The sequence below is a fragment of the Pungitius pungitius genome, chromosome 7 (assembly GCF_949316345.1).
Source record: "Pungitius pungitius chromosome 7, fPunPun2.1, whole genome shotgun sequence".
Classification (NCBI taxonomy): Eukaryota; Metazoa; Chordata; class Actinopteri; order Perciformes; family Gasterosteidae; genus Pungitius; species Pungitius pungitius.
Genome location: NC_084906.1, coordinates 17,425,371 through 17,447,277, shown reverse-complemented (window position 1 = coordinate 17,447,277; position 21,907 = coordinate 17,425,371). Strand labels below are relative to the sequence as shown.

General features: G+C 44.3%; 1 protein-coding gene across 5 annotated transcripts; it reads right to left on the bottom strand.

Annotated features, from left to right (window-relative positions):
* Nucleotides 1-387: 387 nt before the first annotated feature.
* ap3d1 (adaptor related protein complex 3 subunit delta 1) lies at nt 388-21,901 on the bottom strand. 5 transcript variants are annotated; one of them, XM_062563389.1, is made up of 35 exons: nt 21,556-21,901; nt 19,061-19,156; nt 18,420-18,500; nt 18,029-18,109; nt 17,838-17,945; nt 17,545-17,674; nt 17,031-17,170; nt 16,563-16,636; nt 16,420-16,469; nt 16,286-16,335; nt 15,841-15,889; nt 13,913-14,058; nt 13,545-13,693; nt 13,207-13,437; nt 12,430-12,661; nt 12,128-12,273; nt 11,800-11,941; nt 11,121-11,192; nt 10,941-11,016; nt 10,442-10,641; nt 10,119-10,192; nt 9,761-9,784; nt 8,388-8,556; nt 8,072-8,215; nt 7,637-7,690; nt 6,340-6,444; nt 5,962-6,123; nt 5,632-5,679; nt 5,256-5,276; nt 4,745-4,934; nt 4,514-4,602; nt 4,038-4,123; nt 3,523-3,644; nt 3,155-3,234; nt 388-3,032 (listed from the first exon to the last, which is right to left on the bottom strand). In XM_062563389.1, exons 1-35 carry the CDS (start codon nt 21,649-21,651, stop codon nt 2,937-2,939), a joined length of 3,813 nt encoding a protein of 1,270 aa, XP_062419373.1. In that variant the 5' UTR covers nt 21,652-21,901; the 3' UTR covers nt 388-2,936. The 5 variants fall into 5 exon arrangements, with proteins under 5 accessions (XP_062419373.1, XP_037324786.2, XP_062419375.1 ...); XM_037468889.2 differs by lacking the exon at nt 5,256-5,276; XM_062563391.1 differs by lacking the exon at nt 7,637-7,690.
* Between the last annotated feature and the right edge of the window lie 6 nt (nt 21,902-21,907).

Below are 21,907 nucleotides of genomic sequence, written 5' to 3'. Positions count from 1 at the left end.
CGCACATTAAAGAGGGTCGGTAGGGTGGACGTTTGTGTTCGAACAAACAAATTGTAATCAAACTAACACTGAAACCTGTGGCTTTGTGAGCTGGAGTAAGAAACTCAGCTGTTCACTGTAACTCACTAAAGGGGTCGATTTACTTCTGTCATGCAAAGCTTTCTGGGAATTGAAGTTTAAAGCAATATGTTTAGCGTCAAATCTAGCAAATATTCCAGTGTTTTGTATGCTAAACACAATCTGAAAATAAGTGTTTAAAAACAGCATAAGTCCTCCTCTCATATGGTTACACATCTGGTCACCAAATTAATTTGAAAATGTTTTGGCGTATTTGGGTGTTTATTCATTCAACACAATAAATACAATTGGAAAAAAAGAGACTAGAACAGCTTTTTACAGCCTTTATTTTCGAATTTTTTGGTCGACTTTCCTTAAAGGGAATGTCGATAATTTACGTTGTCCCCTTTAAAACATTTTATATTGTACAGCTTGATGAGATATGGAGACACAAACAGACAGGACCTTCCGATGTCAGTGTCATACGAGAGTATACTTCAATGTCACAAGCCAAACTTAAAAATAACTCACAACTCAACCAAAAAGATCATGAAGACAGCAAAGATGCCTCTCCGTACACTGCTTTATGTGATCTGTTCTTCTCCATTTAATCGTCGGCGCCCCATTCCCTCAGCATCACTAACCTCCTTTCCCCTTGTTGTATGACGTAAACTTCAATAAAAAAGGAAAAAAGGTGAAGAAAAAAAAAGAATGGAATCTTTGTGTAAGCATGTCAATCAAACAGAAAAAGTAAAAAGTGTACATTCATAATCATGCAATATACAAATTTTAATCAAATATTATGCACAAAAAATAATGACAATCAGGACAATGTATGATTAGGGCGGTTGGGTTTCTCTTTTATCAGTCGTTTTCAAGAACAGGGAATAGATACCTAATCGTTTACCATTGACATTCCTGAAATACAGCTGATCACCTCTGTATTCAGACTATTACAGGACAGAATATCTTGTGGAGTGGCTGACCTGATCCGCCGGTCTCTGACATCATTATCACAGGAGTTATCTACAATAGCAAACAGATATGAAGAGGGCCTTGCCATTATATATGATCGGAGACACTACCAAGTCAGTTTTTATCTTTCTACTACAAGGTTAAGTCGTGCTGGACCGAGTGGTGACCTACGAATAACACAAATTAAAAGACTCAAGTACCTCTGAGTTTTACAAGAGGCCATTTATTTTGTAAAATGGCCCATTACGTTCATGGTTACAGGTCAATGTACAACAAAAGTGGCAAGGCAGTTACTGAAGGGAGAAGAAGCGTCGGGGTTCATGTGGGTAGACGCCAGGTGGGCGTCGGCCAACCAGCTACTGAGATGCAACGTCAAAGTGGCACAGGTGTAAATGTCTCACATGATTGCACGTGAAAACAGACAAAAACGTGGACGCTTCCTTACGCTGGAAGCCACGTTGCCAAATACTGATTGAAAGGGCGCCTAAAAGCCACTGACCAGGCGATGCTCTCTGCGAACAGCGAGCCCAACCTAAAAAACGGAAATATTAAAAATACGTTGATTGTGTACCATTTTTCCAGGGCAAAGAGGCCACGGCAGCGATGTAACACGGGCCGCTCTCTGCGTGCAAGACTATGTTGTTGTCACAGACTCGTCCATTCGGTGACACAAATGAGGACCCTCGGCACCATAGAAATAACCGTATCCTTCTGCTTCAGCAATATATCGTCAATGCAAATAAACCAACCATCGGTGAGTCCCAGAGGCGTTTGATAATGGTGACAACCGTCATGAAATCTCACGTTAAAAGTCTACTGGAGTTTTATCAAATTATTTTTATACTACTGCCATCCAATTAGTCTTTGGTGTGTGAAAGGAATGATATGGTACGAGATCTGTGGCGGCGGGGGAACTGTTACTTGATCATGGAGTGGATCTATTGGGGGGGGTGGGGGGGCTCCACAGCTAATTCACAGAGCAAAACCAAATCACCGAACCAACAGTAGCAGATCTGCTGTGAGCCAAAAAGGCGAGTGGGGGCTCCGGCAGAAGTTCTAATCCCATACCTTATATGTAGCTGTGGGTGTTAGCTCCACACCATTAGCACTGCAGATGCTAACAGTGAGCAAGAGAGAGTCCCCATTTCTTTCCAGCTAGGACCAGTCTAAGAGAGTCAGTCACACATTTTTTCCAGGCCTAAAAAGCCAAGCAGAGTGCACACTCTCTCACACACACACACACACACACACACACACACACACACACACACACACACAGGGCTGAACGAGTTTACACAGATGTTTAGTGGGCAGAAAGAAGGGGGCGAAACAAAGGCGCAGACAGGTTTCAGACACACACAAAAAAAGACGATCAAAACAAACATAAAGCAAACCTTTGAAAACAGTAAAATCACAATTCAACCGTCGACAAAAGAAAAGTCGAGTTGTCAACATTACATTACTGTCACAAACCGAATTGCCGACAAAGTGGGGCGGCGGAGTTTCGTGGGAAAGAGCAGAGGATGCTGGGGATCCAGAAACAGGAGCGCATGACAGAGTCAGAGTAAGAAGGCGGGGGCTGTCTGAGACTCAAATAAACAGGTGAAGGTGAGGCGGCTTTGGGGGAGAAGACGGCGCATGTACACAGCGAGTCTGTAAAACAACATTGAGAGTCGGGGAGTGAGCACAGAGCTCAGAGTGCAGCGGGATCACAGAGTGTGGGACACCGAAGAAGAAGGGAAGGGGATAGAAATCTTGCGAATCTGAGGACTAATAAATAGGGCCATACTGGAGGTGCCAGCCGCAGTGTTTTCGTAACATGATTATGTTGTGTTTCAGCGAGGGCGCGGAGGCGTGGAGGAGGGAGGGGGGTCAGGGGCGTCCCGGGGGCCGTCGGGACACAATCAGCACTGAGAGAAGGTCTGCTTGATCTCATCCAGCACATTCCCAAGCAGCGTCGGCTCATCACATTTAGCGTCGATGGACACCGTCTGACCAGACTGGGGGAGGGAGACAAAGAAAAGTCAGGCTTAAAATCTCAAAGTTTGCTTTTGTTGAAAAACGTAATTACTTGTTGAAAATCTCAAAAATCCCAGGGGTTAAGTCGAGGTTGTTCACTCACAGTTTTGACCAGCAGACAGACGTGGTGACCCTGGATGGACCGGCTGTACATGGAGGCACAAGAGTCCACCCTCTCCACAACTGATCCAACCAAACAATAAGAACACAAGTGTCACAAGTGTCACGACGGATTGCATGTAGTTAAAAAGGATTTGAGCATCTTCATGTCCCTTTACCACATGGGATTTACTAGATGGGTACATTCGCATGCTAAGTCCACCAACGCAGGGACGTATTCAACACTTTCCTATGGTGCTCGGCCATTTCTGACAAACACTCTCTACTCATCGGGTACTTTTATGGTTTAGGGCACAATTCTGTTACTTGATATAATTTGGCCCTGGTGTGTGCGTGTGTGCGCATATGTACCAGAAAAATGATGGTGGAAGCAGATCCTGGCCAGTAGGTGGTGGAACGGCTGGCTGACTCCCTCCAGTCTGACAGAGCTGCACTTCAGGTCCCCCGACTCGAGCAGCTTTGCAAAGGCGTCGCTGGCCAAACAAAACGAAACAGCATTTGCAAATTGTTCCTGGGAACTAAAAACAAGCTCTGCAGCGAACAACCAAGCGGTTATTCGTGGGTGATCTGCGCAACTGATGATGAAAACGATCGTTTTTAAGAAGTATTTTTGTGATCCACGAATTCTTCCTCTGGTGCCGCAGTCAATCACACATTTCCAATTTTGCACCACAAAATATTTAAAAAAATCTACAGTACAGATTAACATGAAGGGAAAACGCTTCAACAATATGGACAAATGCTCAAGAAAAAACATTATTTGAATGGCTATTCGGGCAAATGTCTAATGAATGTAGTAAAATGTCAGTGTAGATTTTCTACCTCCGTAATGTGGTTTTTAATGCGGCGTGAGATGCAACACCAACCTGTAGCAAGGAGTAGTGATTAGGTAGGACGAGCAGGTAAAGTGCAGTTTGAAGTCCAGTTTCTCGTGAGTGGAGGAGTCCTCATTCTGTGGCAACACAACAACAAATGCGGATAATCAATAGGTTTGTCCTGTGGCACCTGTGGAGACGCCTCTGGGTTACTAAAATGAAAACTGGAGCTGGTCTCGCTTAAGCCTGCAGCTTCTGCACTAACCCATCGACATGAGACGGAATCAACAATTACTTTCTCCACAAGGTTAATGCCACAAAAATCCAACTATTTTTGGCATGTTGGGTAAAAGCATTAGTCAAATAAGGAATAACAGTTATACCAATAATAATATCAGAGCTTTTATCTGAACTGATCAACAACACGTTTAGGGAAACTACAATCTGTATCAAACCAACACAGGTTGGGTTTACTGTGGTGAGATCGCTGTGTGTGTGTGTGTGTGTGTGTGTGTTTTCCTTCAGACCTTCACTATGAAGGTGAGGGTTCCCTTCAGTTTCTGGGGCATTACGATGCTCTGCACAGCGAAGACAAATCGCGCCTCATTGGACACCCCTGAAGAGAAAAGTTATCAGACTCAACACAACTTCCCAAAGCCATTACAATGGAGGCACGCACAACTTTAGCACACTGAAACCGACAGAATGGCGACACAAAGAGGAATGGGCATGTGGCACGTGAGCAGATAGTCACTGACCAGGTGGAAGTTGGAAGGGGACGGTGAGGCCGTCATGTGGACCCGACCCCTCAGGCCTCTGCAGCTTGGCGTTGAGAGAGTCCAGGACGTTGAACTCCATGGATTTGAGGAAGCTGTCACACTTGTTTTCAAATATAATAGACACCACCACCTGACTGCCATCCTGCAGGTTTCCCTGGATGTCATTTTCCTTTGAGGAATAAAAGAAAAAGACGCTATTAAATAATTTGCAATGGGAAAGACTTTTTCAAACTCAAGCCGTCTAATTGCTTTCTCCTTCTTGGTAGTTCAATGATTAAATAAAGTAGACACAGAAACTCTTGATTTATAAACCCAACACCAAAGCAGACGTCGCCTTTTCCCACGAAACCAGTCTGAGCACAAGCAGAAAAAAAAGGACGGACTGAGAAAAGTTAACGTTGTCGGCCTTGGAAGATTAATTTGTGGAGAGAATAAAGAACAAAAGAGAAACACATCTAGAAAAATTAGTTAATGTTCTGTCAGCTAGTACCTGAGTGGTATCCTCGATCATCTTTGAAGAGAGACAGAAAGAGGATCTCAATACGTTTTTTTAAGCGCTACTGTAGTAGCTTCTTTTCATATTAATACAAACAGCCTAAACATGCACATAAACACGAGCGTTTCCATATTCGTCTACGCAGAGCATGGTTATAATTTGCTCAATGTCTAAGGGAAAATGAAGGTTTTTCCACAACCCGGTCCGTGTTATTAGCCACAAACATTTTACTTAATCATTTTATTGCAGTGACACATCGAGGCAACGCAACAACGGAGCTGATTGAGGGCCAACATCCAACTATTTTTATTTTTTCGGATGGTGATTGAAAGAAAACACAACTTTTCCATCAAGTCCCTCCAACACTCACCATCTTGATGTAGGAGCTCTCAGCCAGCAGGCAGTAATTGGACATGGGCTGAAAGGAGAGAGGAGCTGAGGTCAGAACAGGCATTCTCTGTCGCTCTGTATGCTAAGCAGGCAACAGGAGCCGCTTCCCACAGTATGCGTGTGTGTCTGTGCGCAGCAGTCAGGTGGGTTTAAACGATGGAGGCAAAATGATGATAAATAATAATGCAGCATCAGGTTATTTATGTCTTTGATGTCACTGACATATGGCTCCCCCCCTCCTCAGTGCATAGAGTGTTTTCATTTGCACTTGATTGGCTTGGGCTGTTAAACTCTGATGACAAACACTGACCGGCAGAGGCTCTTCCTCCTCCATGGTGCCGTTCTGCACCGACTCCTCCCCACCACCGTCACTGTGGTGATGATGGTGATGATGCTTCTTCTTCTTTTTCTTCTCCTTATCCTCCTTCTCCTTTTTCTGCTTCTTCTTCTTGTGTTTGGAGGACTTCTTTTCCTTTAAAAGGAACAATGTAAAAGTCAGATATTCCAGTACTTAGACAGGGTTACAACTGGCAGGAATCTTCCTCCAGAGAACTGGCAGGTCCGCGGAACGTAATTTTCACAACCTTGTGAGAGTAAGAGGCTGTGCTGTCAGGTCACTGTGAACCTTTGGCACCACAGCCAAGCTTTCTACTTCGCGATTATCGCAACCTCGTTATTGGGGACTCACAGTCTCCTCCGGCTCGGTGTCTTTGGGTTCGTCGGGCTCGGAGTCCGGCGCCGTGCCGGAGGCCGTCTCGGGGACGGGGGCTGCTTCTGCCGAGGTGGCTGCTTCCTGTTCACACACAGACACAAACATTAGCAGTGACCATCGCATGTGACACGGTGTTTGCCACTTTGGTGCGGATAGAGGTTAAATGAAGTTAGGGCGTTAACTCATTCGTGGAAAGTGCCTCACATGCAAAACTAGAAACGAGCCAAATGAGCCTGCCAGATAAACACCAAGTGTTATGTAAGTGGGTATCTGAACATGTGCAGTGCTAGTTTTTGTCCTGGTGAATGCACTTTACCAACCAGCCACACTAGCTGCTGTCCGCACATCCCTGATTTACAGGATCCTTGCGACAGCCTCCATATATGTCATTTAAAGCCCTCTATGGATTCACTGTGACAGCCAATGCAAAAACAACTCTTCCACATGTCGAGGCATGTCGTGAAAGTGTAGCGTTTCTAGGTCAGAAGTGCTTTTACTTGAGAGCTGATCACACAGGATTAAAAACAGAACGGTTCAAAACCCGAAAAGCCTCGACATGCCTGGATTTCACAAACCCAGCAGGAGACGTTATGGCAGATACGATACTGTGTGAAATGTCACGAGCTCTCTGGTACGGCTAAAGGAGCAGTGTGACATTGAAAAATGTGCTCATTTCATTTTTTTGCCGCTAGATTAAAAGATGCCACGCTGTCCTGCAGTGTCATCAGCGTTTCCCCAACCATTATAACGGGGGGGGGTGCGCAGGCTTAAACTTTGTTTTCTGCCTCAATTTCAAGTTGGTCGGAAGCGGTCAAAGGGCATGTGGTGACACGGCGACAAATAAAAACAAAAAATGGCTCCGAACCACAGACAACCTCTGCTCACTTGTATCACCAACACAACAATAACGACATCTACTTTGGCCTCAAGACCGACACGACATCCAGCGAGCAAAACAAGAGCCGAGGAAGAAAAACACCAGCATTGTGAGACACAGACACACACACATGCTGAGCAACAGCAAGAGAGCGAGAGAGGAAAGTGTTATGTGACCTGTGAAAGACAGAAGTCATATCAAAAGAGTGAGATGCTGAAGATGCGGAGAAGAGAAAAATAAATGAGTGATCAAAATCAAGAAGTCCATAAAGAGAACTAAAAACAAAAAAAATAATAATGTGAAGTAAATAAATAATCCATGGAGTTGTGAGAAAAGTAGACACTGGAGAGCTAAGGGGGGGGGGGGGGGGGGGAGGAGAGGGGGGGCGCACTCAACCTGGGCGTTAGGGGGCACTGGAGCGTTTGAGAGCCAGAAATCCAGGTCCGAAACCTAGAAGAAGAAGGGAGGGAGAGGTGTGCGAGGAGGTGAGAGGGGTCGAGGGCCAAACAGGTTCTGTATCTTTCTACTATCCATGAAAACGGATACAGAGTTTACACTGTTCCGTTTCATGAATAAATCAAGTATTTGGCGGGAGTCTGCTACGAGGAATCGGATACTTGATCACTAAAGCTGATTGAAAGAAGGGCTGGGAGGAAGCAATGGAAGTGTGGAGTCAATGAAAATGATCAAAATATATCTGCGTGCGTGTAATCTTTTAGCAGAAACTGCACTTAACATGATTTTTTGGATCTTGTTCTTTAATTTAAATAAGAATTCTGTGTGAAGTCAAATCTTAGCTACAAACACTGTTGCTCGGTTAGCAAGACGTACCTCAGCGGTGTTGGCGGCGGGGGGTGCAGCCGCCTCGCTGGTTTCTTTTGATTGGGCAACAGGCCCGTCTGCCTGACCCCCGAGAAGATCCTCCTCCTTTTCCTCACGTCTGTGTTTCTTCTTCTTCTTGTCGTCTTTGCTCTTCTGCAAAAAAGAAACACAAATAAATTCAGCTCTGTGTCGCAACAAACGTTGCAATAACCTGACATGTCCTTTTCGGGTCCTTAAACATAGACCCATACCGTAGGTTCGCCAGGTTGACGCAACAGGGCGAGTGTGATTTCCATTTTCCAAGAAAATAACAGTTTACCCTCACCTTCCTGTCCTTCTCTTTATCCTTCTTCTTCTCTCGCTTTTCTTTGCTGCTCTTCTTCTTGGGCTCCTGTGAAGCGGCGGCCTCGGCGTCGCCATCTTCCACCGGGCTTTTGAGAGCCTCGGCCGCACGATGTGACCTGACCGGCAGCATCTCGCTGTCGGCAAGCGGCCTGGACGGACGGAAAGCGCAGGGGTAAGACATTTTGAGTTTGTTCGTAGGACGATGACTTGTGAGGAGATTATTAAATTCTCCTGCAGTTGGTGCCACCATCTGAAAAATCATAAATACTGTATTTACTGGAAGTGTTAGGAAAGGGGAACAAGGGTTGAAGGGTGCAGATATCTACTATATTGAGGCACATTTTCTGCACTGTGCAGCAGCAGAGTCTCATTCAAAGCGTTAGATAGAATTACTGGAACTTCCTCGACATCTAGAAACTACACCAATAAATGTTCCTTCGTATTGAAGTAATAGGAACTGTCAAGTTCCTTTTTGCCAAGCCTGAGCCTTTGAAGCAATAAATGCATGCAATGCAGCCCCCTGCTGGTTATTTGCTGTAAAACATTTTTTTTTTTTAAACAGCTCTATGTCTGGGCTCGGGGAATAATGATTGTGCTTTTTTTCCCATTTCAATATGCATTCATTATTTAAACTTTGTAGAATAACTAGTACTACAGCTTTTTTATTACAATAAGGCAGAACTGTATGTTCTACAGATTCTCCAGATGTTTACAATAACTCCAGCTCAACCTCTACTGAAAAAAAACATTTCTATATGGTCTACAGTACTCTCAATGCAAACATGCTTGGTATTTCCACCAAATGCAGGCAACGAGTCTTCACAAAACAGCTTACGGCTAATTGGAAGCATCTGATTAACGGAGAATCTGAGAAATAGAAAAAAATGATAGTACCCAACTCCTGGCATAAATTTATTGATGCCGCACCGGAATAAAGGGCCAAAAAGGCTTTTAGGAGTCTTTCAGGTGATGAAAGCTTTATGTCCTGAGAAAATCAGCAGCAGTCAGTTAAAAATGGAACATTGGAACGCTAATTGAAGATTCATCTTCTTCAACAACAATTGGAGAACAATGTGTTTAGAAATGAGATGCTGCTGATATTGTCAAGCTTTTAGAAGTTTAAAAAAAAGCAAGTTATAGATATTAGACTAGCTCAAAGGCTACAATGAACGATATTAACACAGCTGGGAAAGGGAAGCAAAAAAAGGGAGCAGGTACTGCAAACTACCTCTATAAGACTGAGGAGCTAGGTTAGTGAGAACGGCAAGGCAACTATTTAGACGGAGCGAGAAAGACAGAGGGGCAGTCCATGTGCAGTCGGAGCCCAGATCCCGCAGTTGGGGTGCAACTCACCTGCGTGCGGCCATCTCCATCAAGCTGCCCACACAAAAAGGCAGTGATGGGTGTGTGAGGGCATAGAACAGAGGAAGCAGAAAGCAGATCGCCATGAGAATGAGTGAGAGGAGGGAAAGGGCCGAGTCACGTTGCCTGTGACGCTACGGCCGGGAAGGTCAGGACAAGATCACTGACTGAGAAAAGATGATCAAGATTCAAACTTCAAGTCTAAATATGGACTGAAAGTCTCAAAATTGAAGGACTCTTTGATTGGGTGCTTAAGATATGTAAATGATGGGTTTCAGTAACTCTATATATGCTCAAAGTTAACTACATTGTTATACTGAACATTTAGATACACATTGTGTGGACTCACTTGTCCAGGTCGATGTCCAGGGCTTTGTGAGGGTCATTGGGATCTTTGTCATCATCATCACTGGGTAAGGCATTCTGCAGTTACAAGAGGGTACAAATCAATAATGCAGCAGATAATAACTTTTCAAAGTAGATCTATAGCCACAATGCACTAAATGTGAAGCGATCTGCAGAGACACAGTTGTCTCTGAGCAGAGAACCCACCAAACGGCAGTTTCATATCTGCATGTTTACAATGGGATAAACCTTCCATCTTTTTGTCACGAGTTCAAACTACTATTATTACTACGATGCCTTTGTGCTGTTTGCACAGATCCATCGTACCTCCGGCATCTCCTCGGTAACGATGTCGACCATGTGCGCGGGCGTGATGTCCTCCTCGCTCTCGGGGCCCGAATCGCGTTTCTTCCGTCGTCCGCCGCCCTTTTCTTTCCTCTTCTTCTTGTCCTTCTTCTTCTTCTCCACCCTCTCTTTCTGGCGACGCTCCTCCTCCAGTTTCACATACTGGTCAGACATGGGGAGACCTTTGGGAGAGAGGATGGCATCATGCATCGGGTTATATTTTAATGAGATGAATGTGACAAAACAAAAACACCGAAATTTACTTTAGCAGGGTTAAGTGAGGAAGACTCTTAACACGCATTCCTTCACAACAACCATCTCTGGTTGATATTCTTATTTAAATATTTCTGATCCAACACCAGCAGGTTTACACACTAAATATACTACACGATGGGGTCAGATTATTGTTGATTCTAAAATGAAGTTAAGTTTGGGTCATATTCTGCAGGTTTTGCAATGGTGTCGTTAGAGCGTGTGCTACCTGGGACTTTGAGAGGCACACTGAGGTCAATCTGCACGACCGGGATGTGCTCCACTCCTGGAGCCTCCTGGTACACCTACACAAAAGGACATGCATTTAAAAACATCAGACCTGCTGCGTGTCCGCATGTACTAGAATTCTAACTGGAATATAACAGAGACATGTGCAATGAAAAATGACCTTCTGAGAGGACGGGGAGGCCTTTATGTAGAACGGGTTGTTGGCTTGCTCCTGCTTCCTGACTTCTCTCCTCTGGGGAAACACAAAAAAAAGTTACATCAATTAATTCTACCTGGGTTTATAATTGGAGGAATACTACATGGGCAAACTGTTCACACTGGAACTCTTAAGAAATAACGTTGCCTGGATTGAAAAACTATAAACTCTGGCGGTGTAATCAATGACGTTGGTGCTGAAACTTATTTACCCTTTTAGCTTGTAAATGCAGTTATACCACTTGTCTGCATGCTACCTTACACATTGCATTGACGTGTTTAAAAGGGAATTTTCAACCAACTCTGTTGATGCAGGTGAGGCGCAACTAATGTTACTTGGTCGGGAAATGCTGCAATCGCAACAAAAAAGTTTCAGAAAATTATTAAATTCAAATAGTTAAAACTATTAATAGTGCATAGCAAAAGTCCTAAATACAATTGTACATTTGTTGAGAGTGAGAAAGAGACCATTCCAGCACAATGTTTTTAAATATGGTCCAAGTGAAACTTTGAATTCCATGATGGTGAACAGCAATGGAGTAAAATCTGCTCCTGATGTTCGTGCCAGTGAGGTGGCCTGTGAGCCTGTTCTATGCACCCCTGTACAAATCCACTATTCGTGTCGCTTGTTCGGCCTAGCTCACCTTTGCCAGCTCCTTCTCGTCCACCTCAGTGTGACGGGTGCGGGAGTGTTTGGTCTCCTCCTTGGCAAAAATAGCCTTGGGCTGATCGTCCTCTGACTCGCTCTCAGATGGCGGCTCGTTGATCCAGGCATCCAAGTCCAGACTGCACAAACAAACTCACTTGAGCTCCACTGGTGCACACCAACGAACACATTACACGTTTCCGTGGAGTTGCTGGTGGACTACATGAACGAGATCCTCAAAAAGATGACAGATGCATTCAGGTAATAATGTATTGTTGGATAACTGCTTTAACGCGCGTGGTTCCTACTGCGCTGGGAAAACGTACCCTTCGGGAACAGGCACTTTTTTCTGTGCTTTTGGGGCCACAGGGTTGAGTTCTCCAGCAAACAGAGCGATGACTTCCTCCGCTACCTCTACGTCCTTCTGTTGCAGTTTCTGGATGTACTTGACCAGCTGCAGGATGCAGGACGCCTGAGGGCATGCGAGAGGGGGAAGCCGTCAGGAAGATTTGCAGACATTTATCAGATCTCTACACCGACCTTTCCAGCTCTACGATACCAAATGTCAAAAGGCTTAAAAAAAGGCAGATCTCTCCAGTTGTGACTCATATCCTTATGTCCACCTTACCCTCTCCTGCACCTCCAGGTTGGCGCTCTGGACAAACAGCGGCAGCCTTTCTATCATCAGCTGGCTGGTTTCCTGTGCTGCTGTGCTGTCCGTGTTCCCCTCCTGGCTCTTAAGCACGGTGGCAAACAGCTTGGCTGCGTTCTGCACATACACCGCCTGGATGTGGCCCGGTAGGGTGGCCACCTTTGGCCGCAGCATGGCCTCTAGCGTCTGTGTCGGGTTCTCCAGGTGTCTACAGGGAGGAGGTGGATTTAGAGAAACTACTACATTTACTCACAACCCTGAGACAATTTCCAGTATCGCACGGAGGATATATTTCATTAAAAAGGAAAGTTCTTTGATCATCTACAAAAGTAATCTTCTAGAAAGGAGAGCAGCAAATTTGTGTAGAGTTGAAAATGCTTCCATCAACTGAAATAACCTAGACATGTAAAAATACCACAACACCCCAGACATGTTATATAGAATGGGCCTTTTGCCTGATTTAAAGACACAGATGAATGTGTAATGAAAACAAGAGGGTGTGCCACCGGTCAACATGGACAATTGAAGTGGTGGAAACACCGTATCTGAACCAAATTGTCAAACATCTCGCCCTATGGATTGATTGTTACATAGGATACCTTATTATAATCATAATAAAGTCATGACATTTTAAAACAGGCCTTTTAACTTTTTGTTTTAGCTTCCTTATTGTGAGAATTGCTCCCTTTGTATGTTCACGTCTTATTTTACTTAAATCAGTGTACATATCAAAATGACAGAAATAAGACTTACTCAGAGAATTCCCCGCAGATCCAGGCGGCCGCATACAACACCTCACAGATGCCCTTCCGCTGCACGTTGCCCGTCATCAGGTGGGCGTTGTCCAGCAGAGTGGCCATCTGGGCAACAGCAAAGACCCGGATGGCTTTGACCCGAATGGCCACGTCCAGCATCTGAGAGGCGATGAGGTGGCCGTGCCGTGTGCCCTCTAACCGGGTCAGCTCCACCAGGATGCTGATGTACCTGTCGAGCGGACACAAAGAGGTGCGGTGTAAAAATCACGTCATACAGTGACGTCACACAAAAATTCACAGAATATGGAGTGACTATGCTGGTGTGCAGCAACTGACCATTCAAAGTTGGTGATGTACTGGTAGTTGCTCTGGCTGCAGATGTCTATGATCTTTGTGAGCAGCTCATCTCTGTAGGTGGTTCCTTCAGCTTTGTCCACGTGGAGCATCAGCTTCTTTACAATCTCCATTAAGTTCTTTTTCGAAACCTGGGAAAGTAGCAACGCCCAAAGTTAGACACGAAAACGGAAATCTTTAAAAGATTATTTGTTTGACCGACCCAGACAGAGAAACCCTTTTCTTAAAAGCTGACTTAAAACGAAGGACTCATTGATTGTAAAGATATTTGCACAGAGACCTATATAATTGAATTCAATAACAAAATTATCATACAAGCAGTGGTAATGAGTTACGTCTTTGTTTCGTACCATGCCATAGAGCAGGTCCAGAGCTCTCAGGCGGATGGACTCGTCCTTGTCATCCAGACACTGCAGGATGAGGTCTTTGTGAGACTGCACCGACTTGGGGTGGGTCTTCAGGATCTTTGACATGGCCAGCAGGCCCAGGTACTTCACTAGAGCAACAAACATGGACTCAGCGGTTTTTACAAAGCAGAAGGTTCCCTCAGCTCTCAATAAACTAACACGTGAAATTATCAACTGAAATTATTCTCTACATTAAAGTGGCAGTCAAAGATTTGCATTTGAATAAATGTCTGAATGAGGCCTACAGCTCACTGATTGGAGGTTTAGAAGATTTATAAAATAATAAATGTCCAGAAATGTTTAAACTAGAGCTTGTAGTAGTGACACTAGAAGGCTCAGCCTTGCTGAGCTGTATGATGAACAGCTGCACAACTCAAAGTATTTTCCCTTTTGCAGACTTGAACAGCAAAATAATCATTAGATTACAGAAGCTCACGGGATTATCTAAAAAGGCCAATTATTGCCCAACTTCTTTATCAAAAACAACAAGTTTGTTTTGCAGACTCATTTCTGGGACCTGTAGCATTAAACCACATCTGCTGTTACAACCAGGAATACAATTAAATAGGTAAATATCTTGAGGATTGCCACTTTAATCATGTTGTGGTATTTTCCTATTGAGACGTGTATTACTTGATGGTGACTGCGGTTAGAGAAACCATACAATACCTCAAGGTAGAAAACATTTTTTTTTTGGAAATCCTTTCGCTTTCAGAGGACAGAACCATTATGAAACTGGACTACTTGTTAAAAAATATTTCAGTTACTACAACTTGTATAAATAAACAGAAAAAAAACATTGGGAAACAACATTCACTTAACTAAACACAAAAATATGGAAAGGACACACAAACACACACACACTCATACTGGAAACAGTGGTTTTGTTTTTCTTTGTCCTCTGTCAAACCCCCGGCTGCCTTTCCTACTAAACAAATTTATAACGATTTAGAAATCTGTTGAATCACAGCCTTCCCGTCCATCGTCTAATTTGGCAAAGACAAAATCTCTCAAGCGTTCAAGGATCAATAGGTGTGTGCATGTGGGGGTAAGGTGAGCCGGATCCGTGCAGTGAATACATTGCAGAAATGACCGGGGACATTAACTTAGTGTGGCTGCAGTGGACAATGACGATGTGATAAAAAAAATGTTTTAAAGAAATTCCAATAAATTATAAATGCATCAACACAATGCATCTAAAACAGATGTAAGGGAAACGGATTCTCCCCACTTTAGTTGACTGCAAGACATTTAATAAAAGCACGATGCTGTCAATTCTTCGATTAGACGACTCAAATGTGTCATTTATTTTGCTTCCATGTAATATTTTAAAATCAATGACAGAGTCCTAGAGCTCAGATCGGTCACCTTTCTTAACTACTCAATGCATTTGAAAGTGCTACAGCTTAAGCACAACCTTGACGTTCAGTAAAAAGGATAAACAAAAGCTAAAACCCCCGGTTCACAGTCTGCACCATTAACTTCGTCTACAGTCTACTCCACACACAAAACTATCTACGTATGGATGTCCAGATAACTCGAACGGCTGCAGTACTCTCAGCGGCCACTGGGAGTGTGTTTGAGAATAGCAGGCTTGCCACTTTTATCATTTTAAAGTTGAAGCAGCACGTTTGGACAGTTGTTCCCTTGTGTGTCCAACACAGGGTTTGTGGGTGGACGTGGAATAGTGAGTTTGAGGAAATGCTTTTGTAAGCAGGCCTCCTGATTGAGAGGGGAACTGTCATAATGTCCGAGTTACCCAGAGTCAGGGGGTCTACATTATTGTGGTCTAAGAGGGTGGACTGTTCCATGGTCAGAAACACTCAGACAATGAGAAAATGACACACTGCAGGCATTGACAGAGGGCTCACAGTTCTGGTCCGAGTCCTCGATCAGGATTCGCAGTTTCTGCACACAGAGCTGAAACGGAGAAAGAAAAAGGGCAAGAGAAAAGGGGGGGAGGGAGAAAGGGAGGGCCATTAAAATCGCTGTTAAACTTTCTACAACAGTTACACTCTTGTCATTTAAGTCTTGAAGGAGACAAACAAAAGTGGGAGAACTTGGGCTTATTTTCACAAGGTGCAAAAGGATTTTTTTTGTCATGCATCAGTCACAAGTGAAAGCAAAAGGAAAAAAGGCTTCATGAGACCTGCTAGTTTCTCCAATAGCTGCTGCTGCTCTACTTTAAAACATGTTTGAACACAGACTTTTGAACAGAAAGAAATATGGTGAAAGCATGCGTTTTGGTTCGACTGGGTTAGAAAAGGTTAGGATTAATATCTAATGTCGATGGAGCAGTGCACCCCGGGGGCTTACCTGGATACTAGCACTGTGGTTAGGCATCCCAGAGGACAGGGAAATCAACACTGCACAGGGGACAAGTGACATATTAGAGCACACAATAGATTAATGAGACCAATACACTGCACACATTGGATACGTGTACTAACCTGCAATCACAGTGTTGACACATTCGTAGAGCAGAGACATGGCAGAGGTACTGTGAGAGAAAAGGACAAGTTTTTTATTGATATACCCGTCGGATCAAACTTCTTTTACCAACTGTGAAAGACTTTTAATGATTTCCTCTCACCTGTGGATCAAGTTAGTCAGAGGTTCGATCAGCTTCTTCCCCAAGCGCGGCTCCAGAGGTGTGAGCGCACCAAACTGTAAAGCAAACACAGAGGGCCATTACACGCTGTAGAGTATGTCTCGCATGGGAACCCTTTCATTAAAGACTGATGGATTCAAAGAGTATTATTCTAAAGGTTAGCAAAGATTTACTTGTTTAAGAAAACTTAAATCTTGTAGTGCTCCTGCTCACATAAAATACAACTTGCTAAGCAATGCAACCTCTAAAAGCGCTGAAGGAAGTGGTATCCATTCCTCTTTTTTGAGCTTTATTTATGGGCTTTATGCCGGTATGAGTGACGCAACCCTACTAGTGTCACACGCGCTGACGAGTTGATGTTTATGGTAATAATGAGAATGGCAGTGGTTTAAGACTTCACGTAATAAAATCATAAACGAGTTGACAAACTAAAGTCCCCTGTTGACGTACCAGCTTGATGATCTTAATGAGAACCCAGTTGTTGGTGGAAGAAGTCATGAGTTTGAAGAAGAGTGGTGCCAGAGACAAGTAGTTCTTGGGATTTCTCCGAGCCAGCTCACATATGACGTTAACCGCCGCAGACTGGACACCTAAAGAGGACCAGCGATGACCAGAACAAATCGCAATCAGAATAAAAGACCATAAACTTAAAAACTTAAGTTACTGTGCATAACTCAAACGAAAGAAAAATACATTATTGTATGCATTTATCTGGGTTAATGAGAGTTACCTATGACTAGTGCAAAGACATGGGCAATATAGTAGCAGTGTAACACGGGCAGGCCAGGAACGTTCCCGGGGTGTCGCACTTATTTATTGTACACCTTCGTGAGATATAGAATATTCCTAGTGTCACCAACAACCTTTATCTCGCATTCTTCGTTGCTGAATAATTCACGGGGTTCAGGTGACAAAAGCACGAGCGCCCTGCTCGAGCGACTGAATGCAGCGTCTGTTCTGGTACCTGGGTCTGGGTCCTCCAGCTTCTCCTTGAGCCTGGGGAAAGCAGGGCGCAGGGACTCCGGGTACTTCAGAAACACCTTGTACATGATCAGCACCGCTTTCTTTCTGATGTAGGGCTTAGTGTGGGACATCTAGGGTGGGGGAAAAAAAACTTGTTTTTCAAACTAGAAAAATGAATAATAGGTTCTGAGGTAAATAGAGGCTCAGGAGGAGTCCACAAAAGGAAGCTGTGGTCAGAAAAGGGGAAAACAAGCACTTGCTGGTAAACCTTTTGACCCACTCTCTGTGACATACCAGTGTCATGATGTCATTGGCCAAGTCCCGAGCCAGGTCAGGGGTCACAAAACAAGAGAGGCCGGTGAGAGCAACACCTGTGTCATACTGGTTGGGACTGCTGAGATCCTGGGAGGGAAAACCAAGCCATTAGAAAGAGATAGTATAACAGGTTGGACAAGAGATGAAAAAAAAAAAATAACTTCACTGACCTTTCGGATCTGATTGGTTGTCAGCATGATGACATCAGTGCTCTCGTGAAAGCACTGCGAGGCCGCCAGGTAGCCTATCCTCTGCATCGAAAAAAAATGGGAATTACATACTGCAATTCAAGTGTTACTCACTGAACAGCAGCTGTTGAATATTACCACAGCAACACCAACACACCATCAGCTAGAAGTCAAAAACCCTGTTAGCTAGCAAACATTAAATTGTATTATGTATTCCGTCGTTAATTTCTCATTTTGATACATCTGGGAAGGAGGTTTTTGGAATTCTTATAACAATCCGAAGTTGGCATTTCGTTACTCAAGAGTAGATGGGCCCCTGTTGTAAAATGTAATGCATGCAATTATTATAAAATCCAACATGTTTGATTATTACCTTGTATGTGAACTTGGAGGAGCTCATGACTTCAACAATGTTGAAAGCGGCCCAGCTGACATCATAGCCCAGCATCTGAAGCTGTAACACAGAAGGGGAAAAAACAGGGATGTGGGTGAATAAAGGAGGAGGAGGAGGAGGAGGGGGGGGAATCTAAGCTGATGCCGAGTTGCAGTGGGAGGCCAAATGATTTGAGCTGAAAGCTTTGAAAGTGGACACAGATGCCAGTTGCAAAAGGCCATCTTAACCTAAATGTGTGCTTTGGCTATAAATAGAATGAGCACTTTTGTACACTTTTCTCAATGAGGGCTGGCAACTACACTGTATATAGACTCATCTTCAGCTATAAAACAACATTGGTGGATTCAGTGTCGTAGCTGCTTTCTAAAAATGTATTACGTGGTAAATGGTCGCTTTAATTGGCCCTTCACAAGGCAATGTGAGAAGAAGAAAAGAACAACAACGTCTGTCACGTCTCGTTTCTAGAGCCATCACAACCAACATTAACATCAAACCAACATTTCACATTTGAACATTAAACTGTTTGTGAAAACAGGAAGGCAAAACAATGACTGGATTTCATCATATGCTTCAAAAAGTGAAAGACAGAAAGAGTCAGGGAGGATGTCGGCAGATCTTACGTAGGTGAGCTTGCACACAGCGTTGGCCTTGACGGCGATGTTGTCCTGCTTGAGCTCCTGTTTGATCTCATCGATGCATGTGGAGATGTATTTGGCCTGAGGGCAGACAAGCAACAGGCATCAGATCAGATTGGGTGGAGTGATATCCCGAGTGGGAGACTGCTACTGAGCACTCGGAACAAGCAAAAAAAATCCTGGTCCGTCTTTGGTTGCTACCAACCAGTTGGAGGATTTGGCCTAGATTTTATTAAAGTATCACACATGCAGCGTTTCTTAATATGCTTCTAGCATCAAACAAATTATTTGACTGGGCATTAAGTTGTAAGTCAAACTCAAGTCACCGGTGCTGGATTTAAAGTTATGCCAAGTCTAATTTCATCAAATTCAGGACTTTTGAGTTTCCAAGTCGCAGTTACTTATTACCCTCTTATAATCCTAGATTAAGTTCATTTATTTTTTTAACAGTAGAGGGAAAACTTAGTTAAGCCTCTAACTAGAGCAATCAGTCAACCATTGTGAGGAACAACATGGCAAAACAAACACACATATCGCTCTGTAGGGTGTGAGTGTGTGTGCCAGTCATGTGTGTGCAGTCATGAGACAGCACAGTGACAGGAGGAGGCTGTGAGGAGGAGGGGGGGGGCGCTAATGCTGCTACTGTGGCTAGCCGGGTTTGGAGAGCAGGCTGGGAGCGATTCAATGCAAGATCACCAGACACAAGCACAACACGGGTTGGGTTGAGACCCCAATGAATTAAACTACATAGAAAATATATGAGCCATTAATGCAGACTGAGCTTTAGTCAACTGAAAGAGCTTTACTTTTAAAGAAAGGAGGAGAACACGTGTTACAGCTTTTTGTTGTTTTATATAGAAAATAATTACAAATATACCAGAAATTCAGTGACTTATCTAACAGAACTACACTTCAGATGGTCGGTCGCTCACTCCCGCCCTGCCTGCCTGCCATTCCAAAGGCGTGGGAAGGAGAGTGAATGAATGAACCATACAAGGCCGCAGCACACATGTGAAAAACAAACTGTGGCCTGGTCAGGAAAGAGTCAACACACACACACACACACACACAAGGTATTAATATTTCAGCTGTTCGTCCGCTGTTGACTGGGCAACCACCACCTTATCTAGGCTGCCCAGGTTGGGTTACATCTGGTGAACCTCTCGGCTCATCAAGAGATCAGCAATGGCAGCCTCGAGCGATAAGCAATCCATGTGCTTGATCGACCAAAATTATTAAAACATAAAACGTGGAGGACATAACAATTGATACAAATGTGTATATAATAAATTAGATCTGGTGGTTAAAACCTAAAATGCCGCATAGAGAGGCAACTCAAATACTTAAGGTGCCCTCGGTTTAGACACGCTACCTCTACATTTCACACCTGACATACAGGTGTGCACAACTCCGGGAACGGGCCTTCCACCCCAAAAACTAGCGTCTCTCCGGCAGGAACGGGTCACATTCAGCAAACACAGAGCTCACAAACAGAGCAGGCTGATGCAAGAGATGTGGAAGCTACTGTCTGAAATTCAGACCCCTTCATCACGATTTGTAATGTATTTGGATGTATTAAACGACAACCCCCCCCCCCCCCAAAAAAACAGTGCCCTCTATTGGCCCATCCCACCAGACTCCCATGAGCCTGTCATCACAGCACATAGCTGTTACAGGGATGAGCTCATCTTCTCATCGCTGATGGGATGTTTCAAAGCGAGCTTCTGGCATTAGTACATTTGGAAAAGAGGTGATTGGATTTTGATTTAAAAAAAAAAAAATGTAAACCCACAGTAGTCATGTCTGCATGTTTAAGCATGTTGTGCATAGGCCTCTTTTATATTATGAGCGGCAGGTACTCAGAGCATTATGACATGTATTCAACAGTCGACGGATTCTGGCGTCTTTAAGTCAGATACTTCTCCCCAAATGAATCACTCACTGAAAGCCAACGGCGGTGAAGGCCTCGTTGGTGTGTTCACATTAGCAGTGCTCTCTGGTATGATCTCGGTCATACGTAGAAGTAAACCCGATGAATTGGGATCATCTAATCGAAATGCTTCTTCACACCAAGTTACGACTAACTGTCTTGGCCGTTAGCTAGCTAGGTTTGCTAGCCGTCATTAGCATCGCTTCATCCCTTCTCGGTGCTTAAAACCTTACGTGTAACCTCACCACGAAGTTAGCAGCGCTATGAATCCCCTCACCGGGTATTTACCCGACGGCAAATAGCCATTAGACGCAGAAAACGACGGGTGACGGTTCGCTAGCGGGGTGGATAGGACCGAGCCGACGCTATCGTTAGCTGGCCAGCCTACCTGACGTTGACTAACACAGCGTTAGCCAGCTAGCTAACGTTAGCTAGCTGCTCACCGATAACGGTTACTTTTCTTCTTTTCGTTAACATCAATGAATCTGTGGTTTAAAATATCTCCCGCGACAGCGTTCGCTCGTTGTTGTTGTGTTTTGTTTTTTTTTACCTCATCTTCCTTGTGATTCCGAATGCCACGTACTAAATCCTGCAGATTTTTATCGAACATCCGATCGATGCTCCCTTTGACAATCTTCAAAGCCATGTTCGCCCGTGACTTGTACCGCTGCCGTCCCGCGGGGGCCAAGCGCCTTCCAGAGGTCTAGTGGGTGCCGACCGACCCTCTGCACTGTCTCTCATCCACCCGGGGTACCGTGCGTGCGGGGGGTCTGTTGCTGTTTTTTTTTTTTTCACCGAGCCGGCGGAGGGGAGGGGGGGGGGAAGAGAAGAGGAAGCTGAGGCCGGTGTGCGGGGCGTCCTGTGCGCTGTGCTGGGAGATGGATCAGTGAAGGAAATGGCTG

Coding starts and splice junctions, on each gene's coding strand:
- ap3d1 (XM_062563389.1), bottom strand. CDS start 21,651: ATGGCTTTGAAGATTGTCAAAGGGAGCATCGATCGGATGTTCGATAAA. Junction 17,946..18,028: donor CAACCAATCAGATCCGAAAG/GTCAGTGAAGTT, acceptor TTTCCCTCCCAG/GATCTCAGCAGTCCCAACCA. Junction 10,193..10,441: donor TTACCGAGGAGATGCCGGAG/GTACGATGGATC, acceptor TTGTAACTGCAG/AATGCCTTACCCAGTGATGA.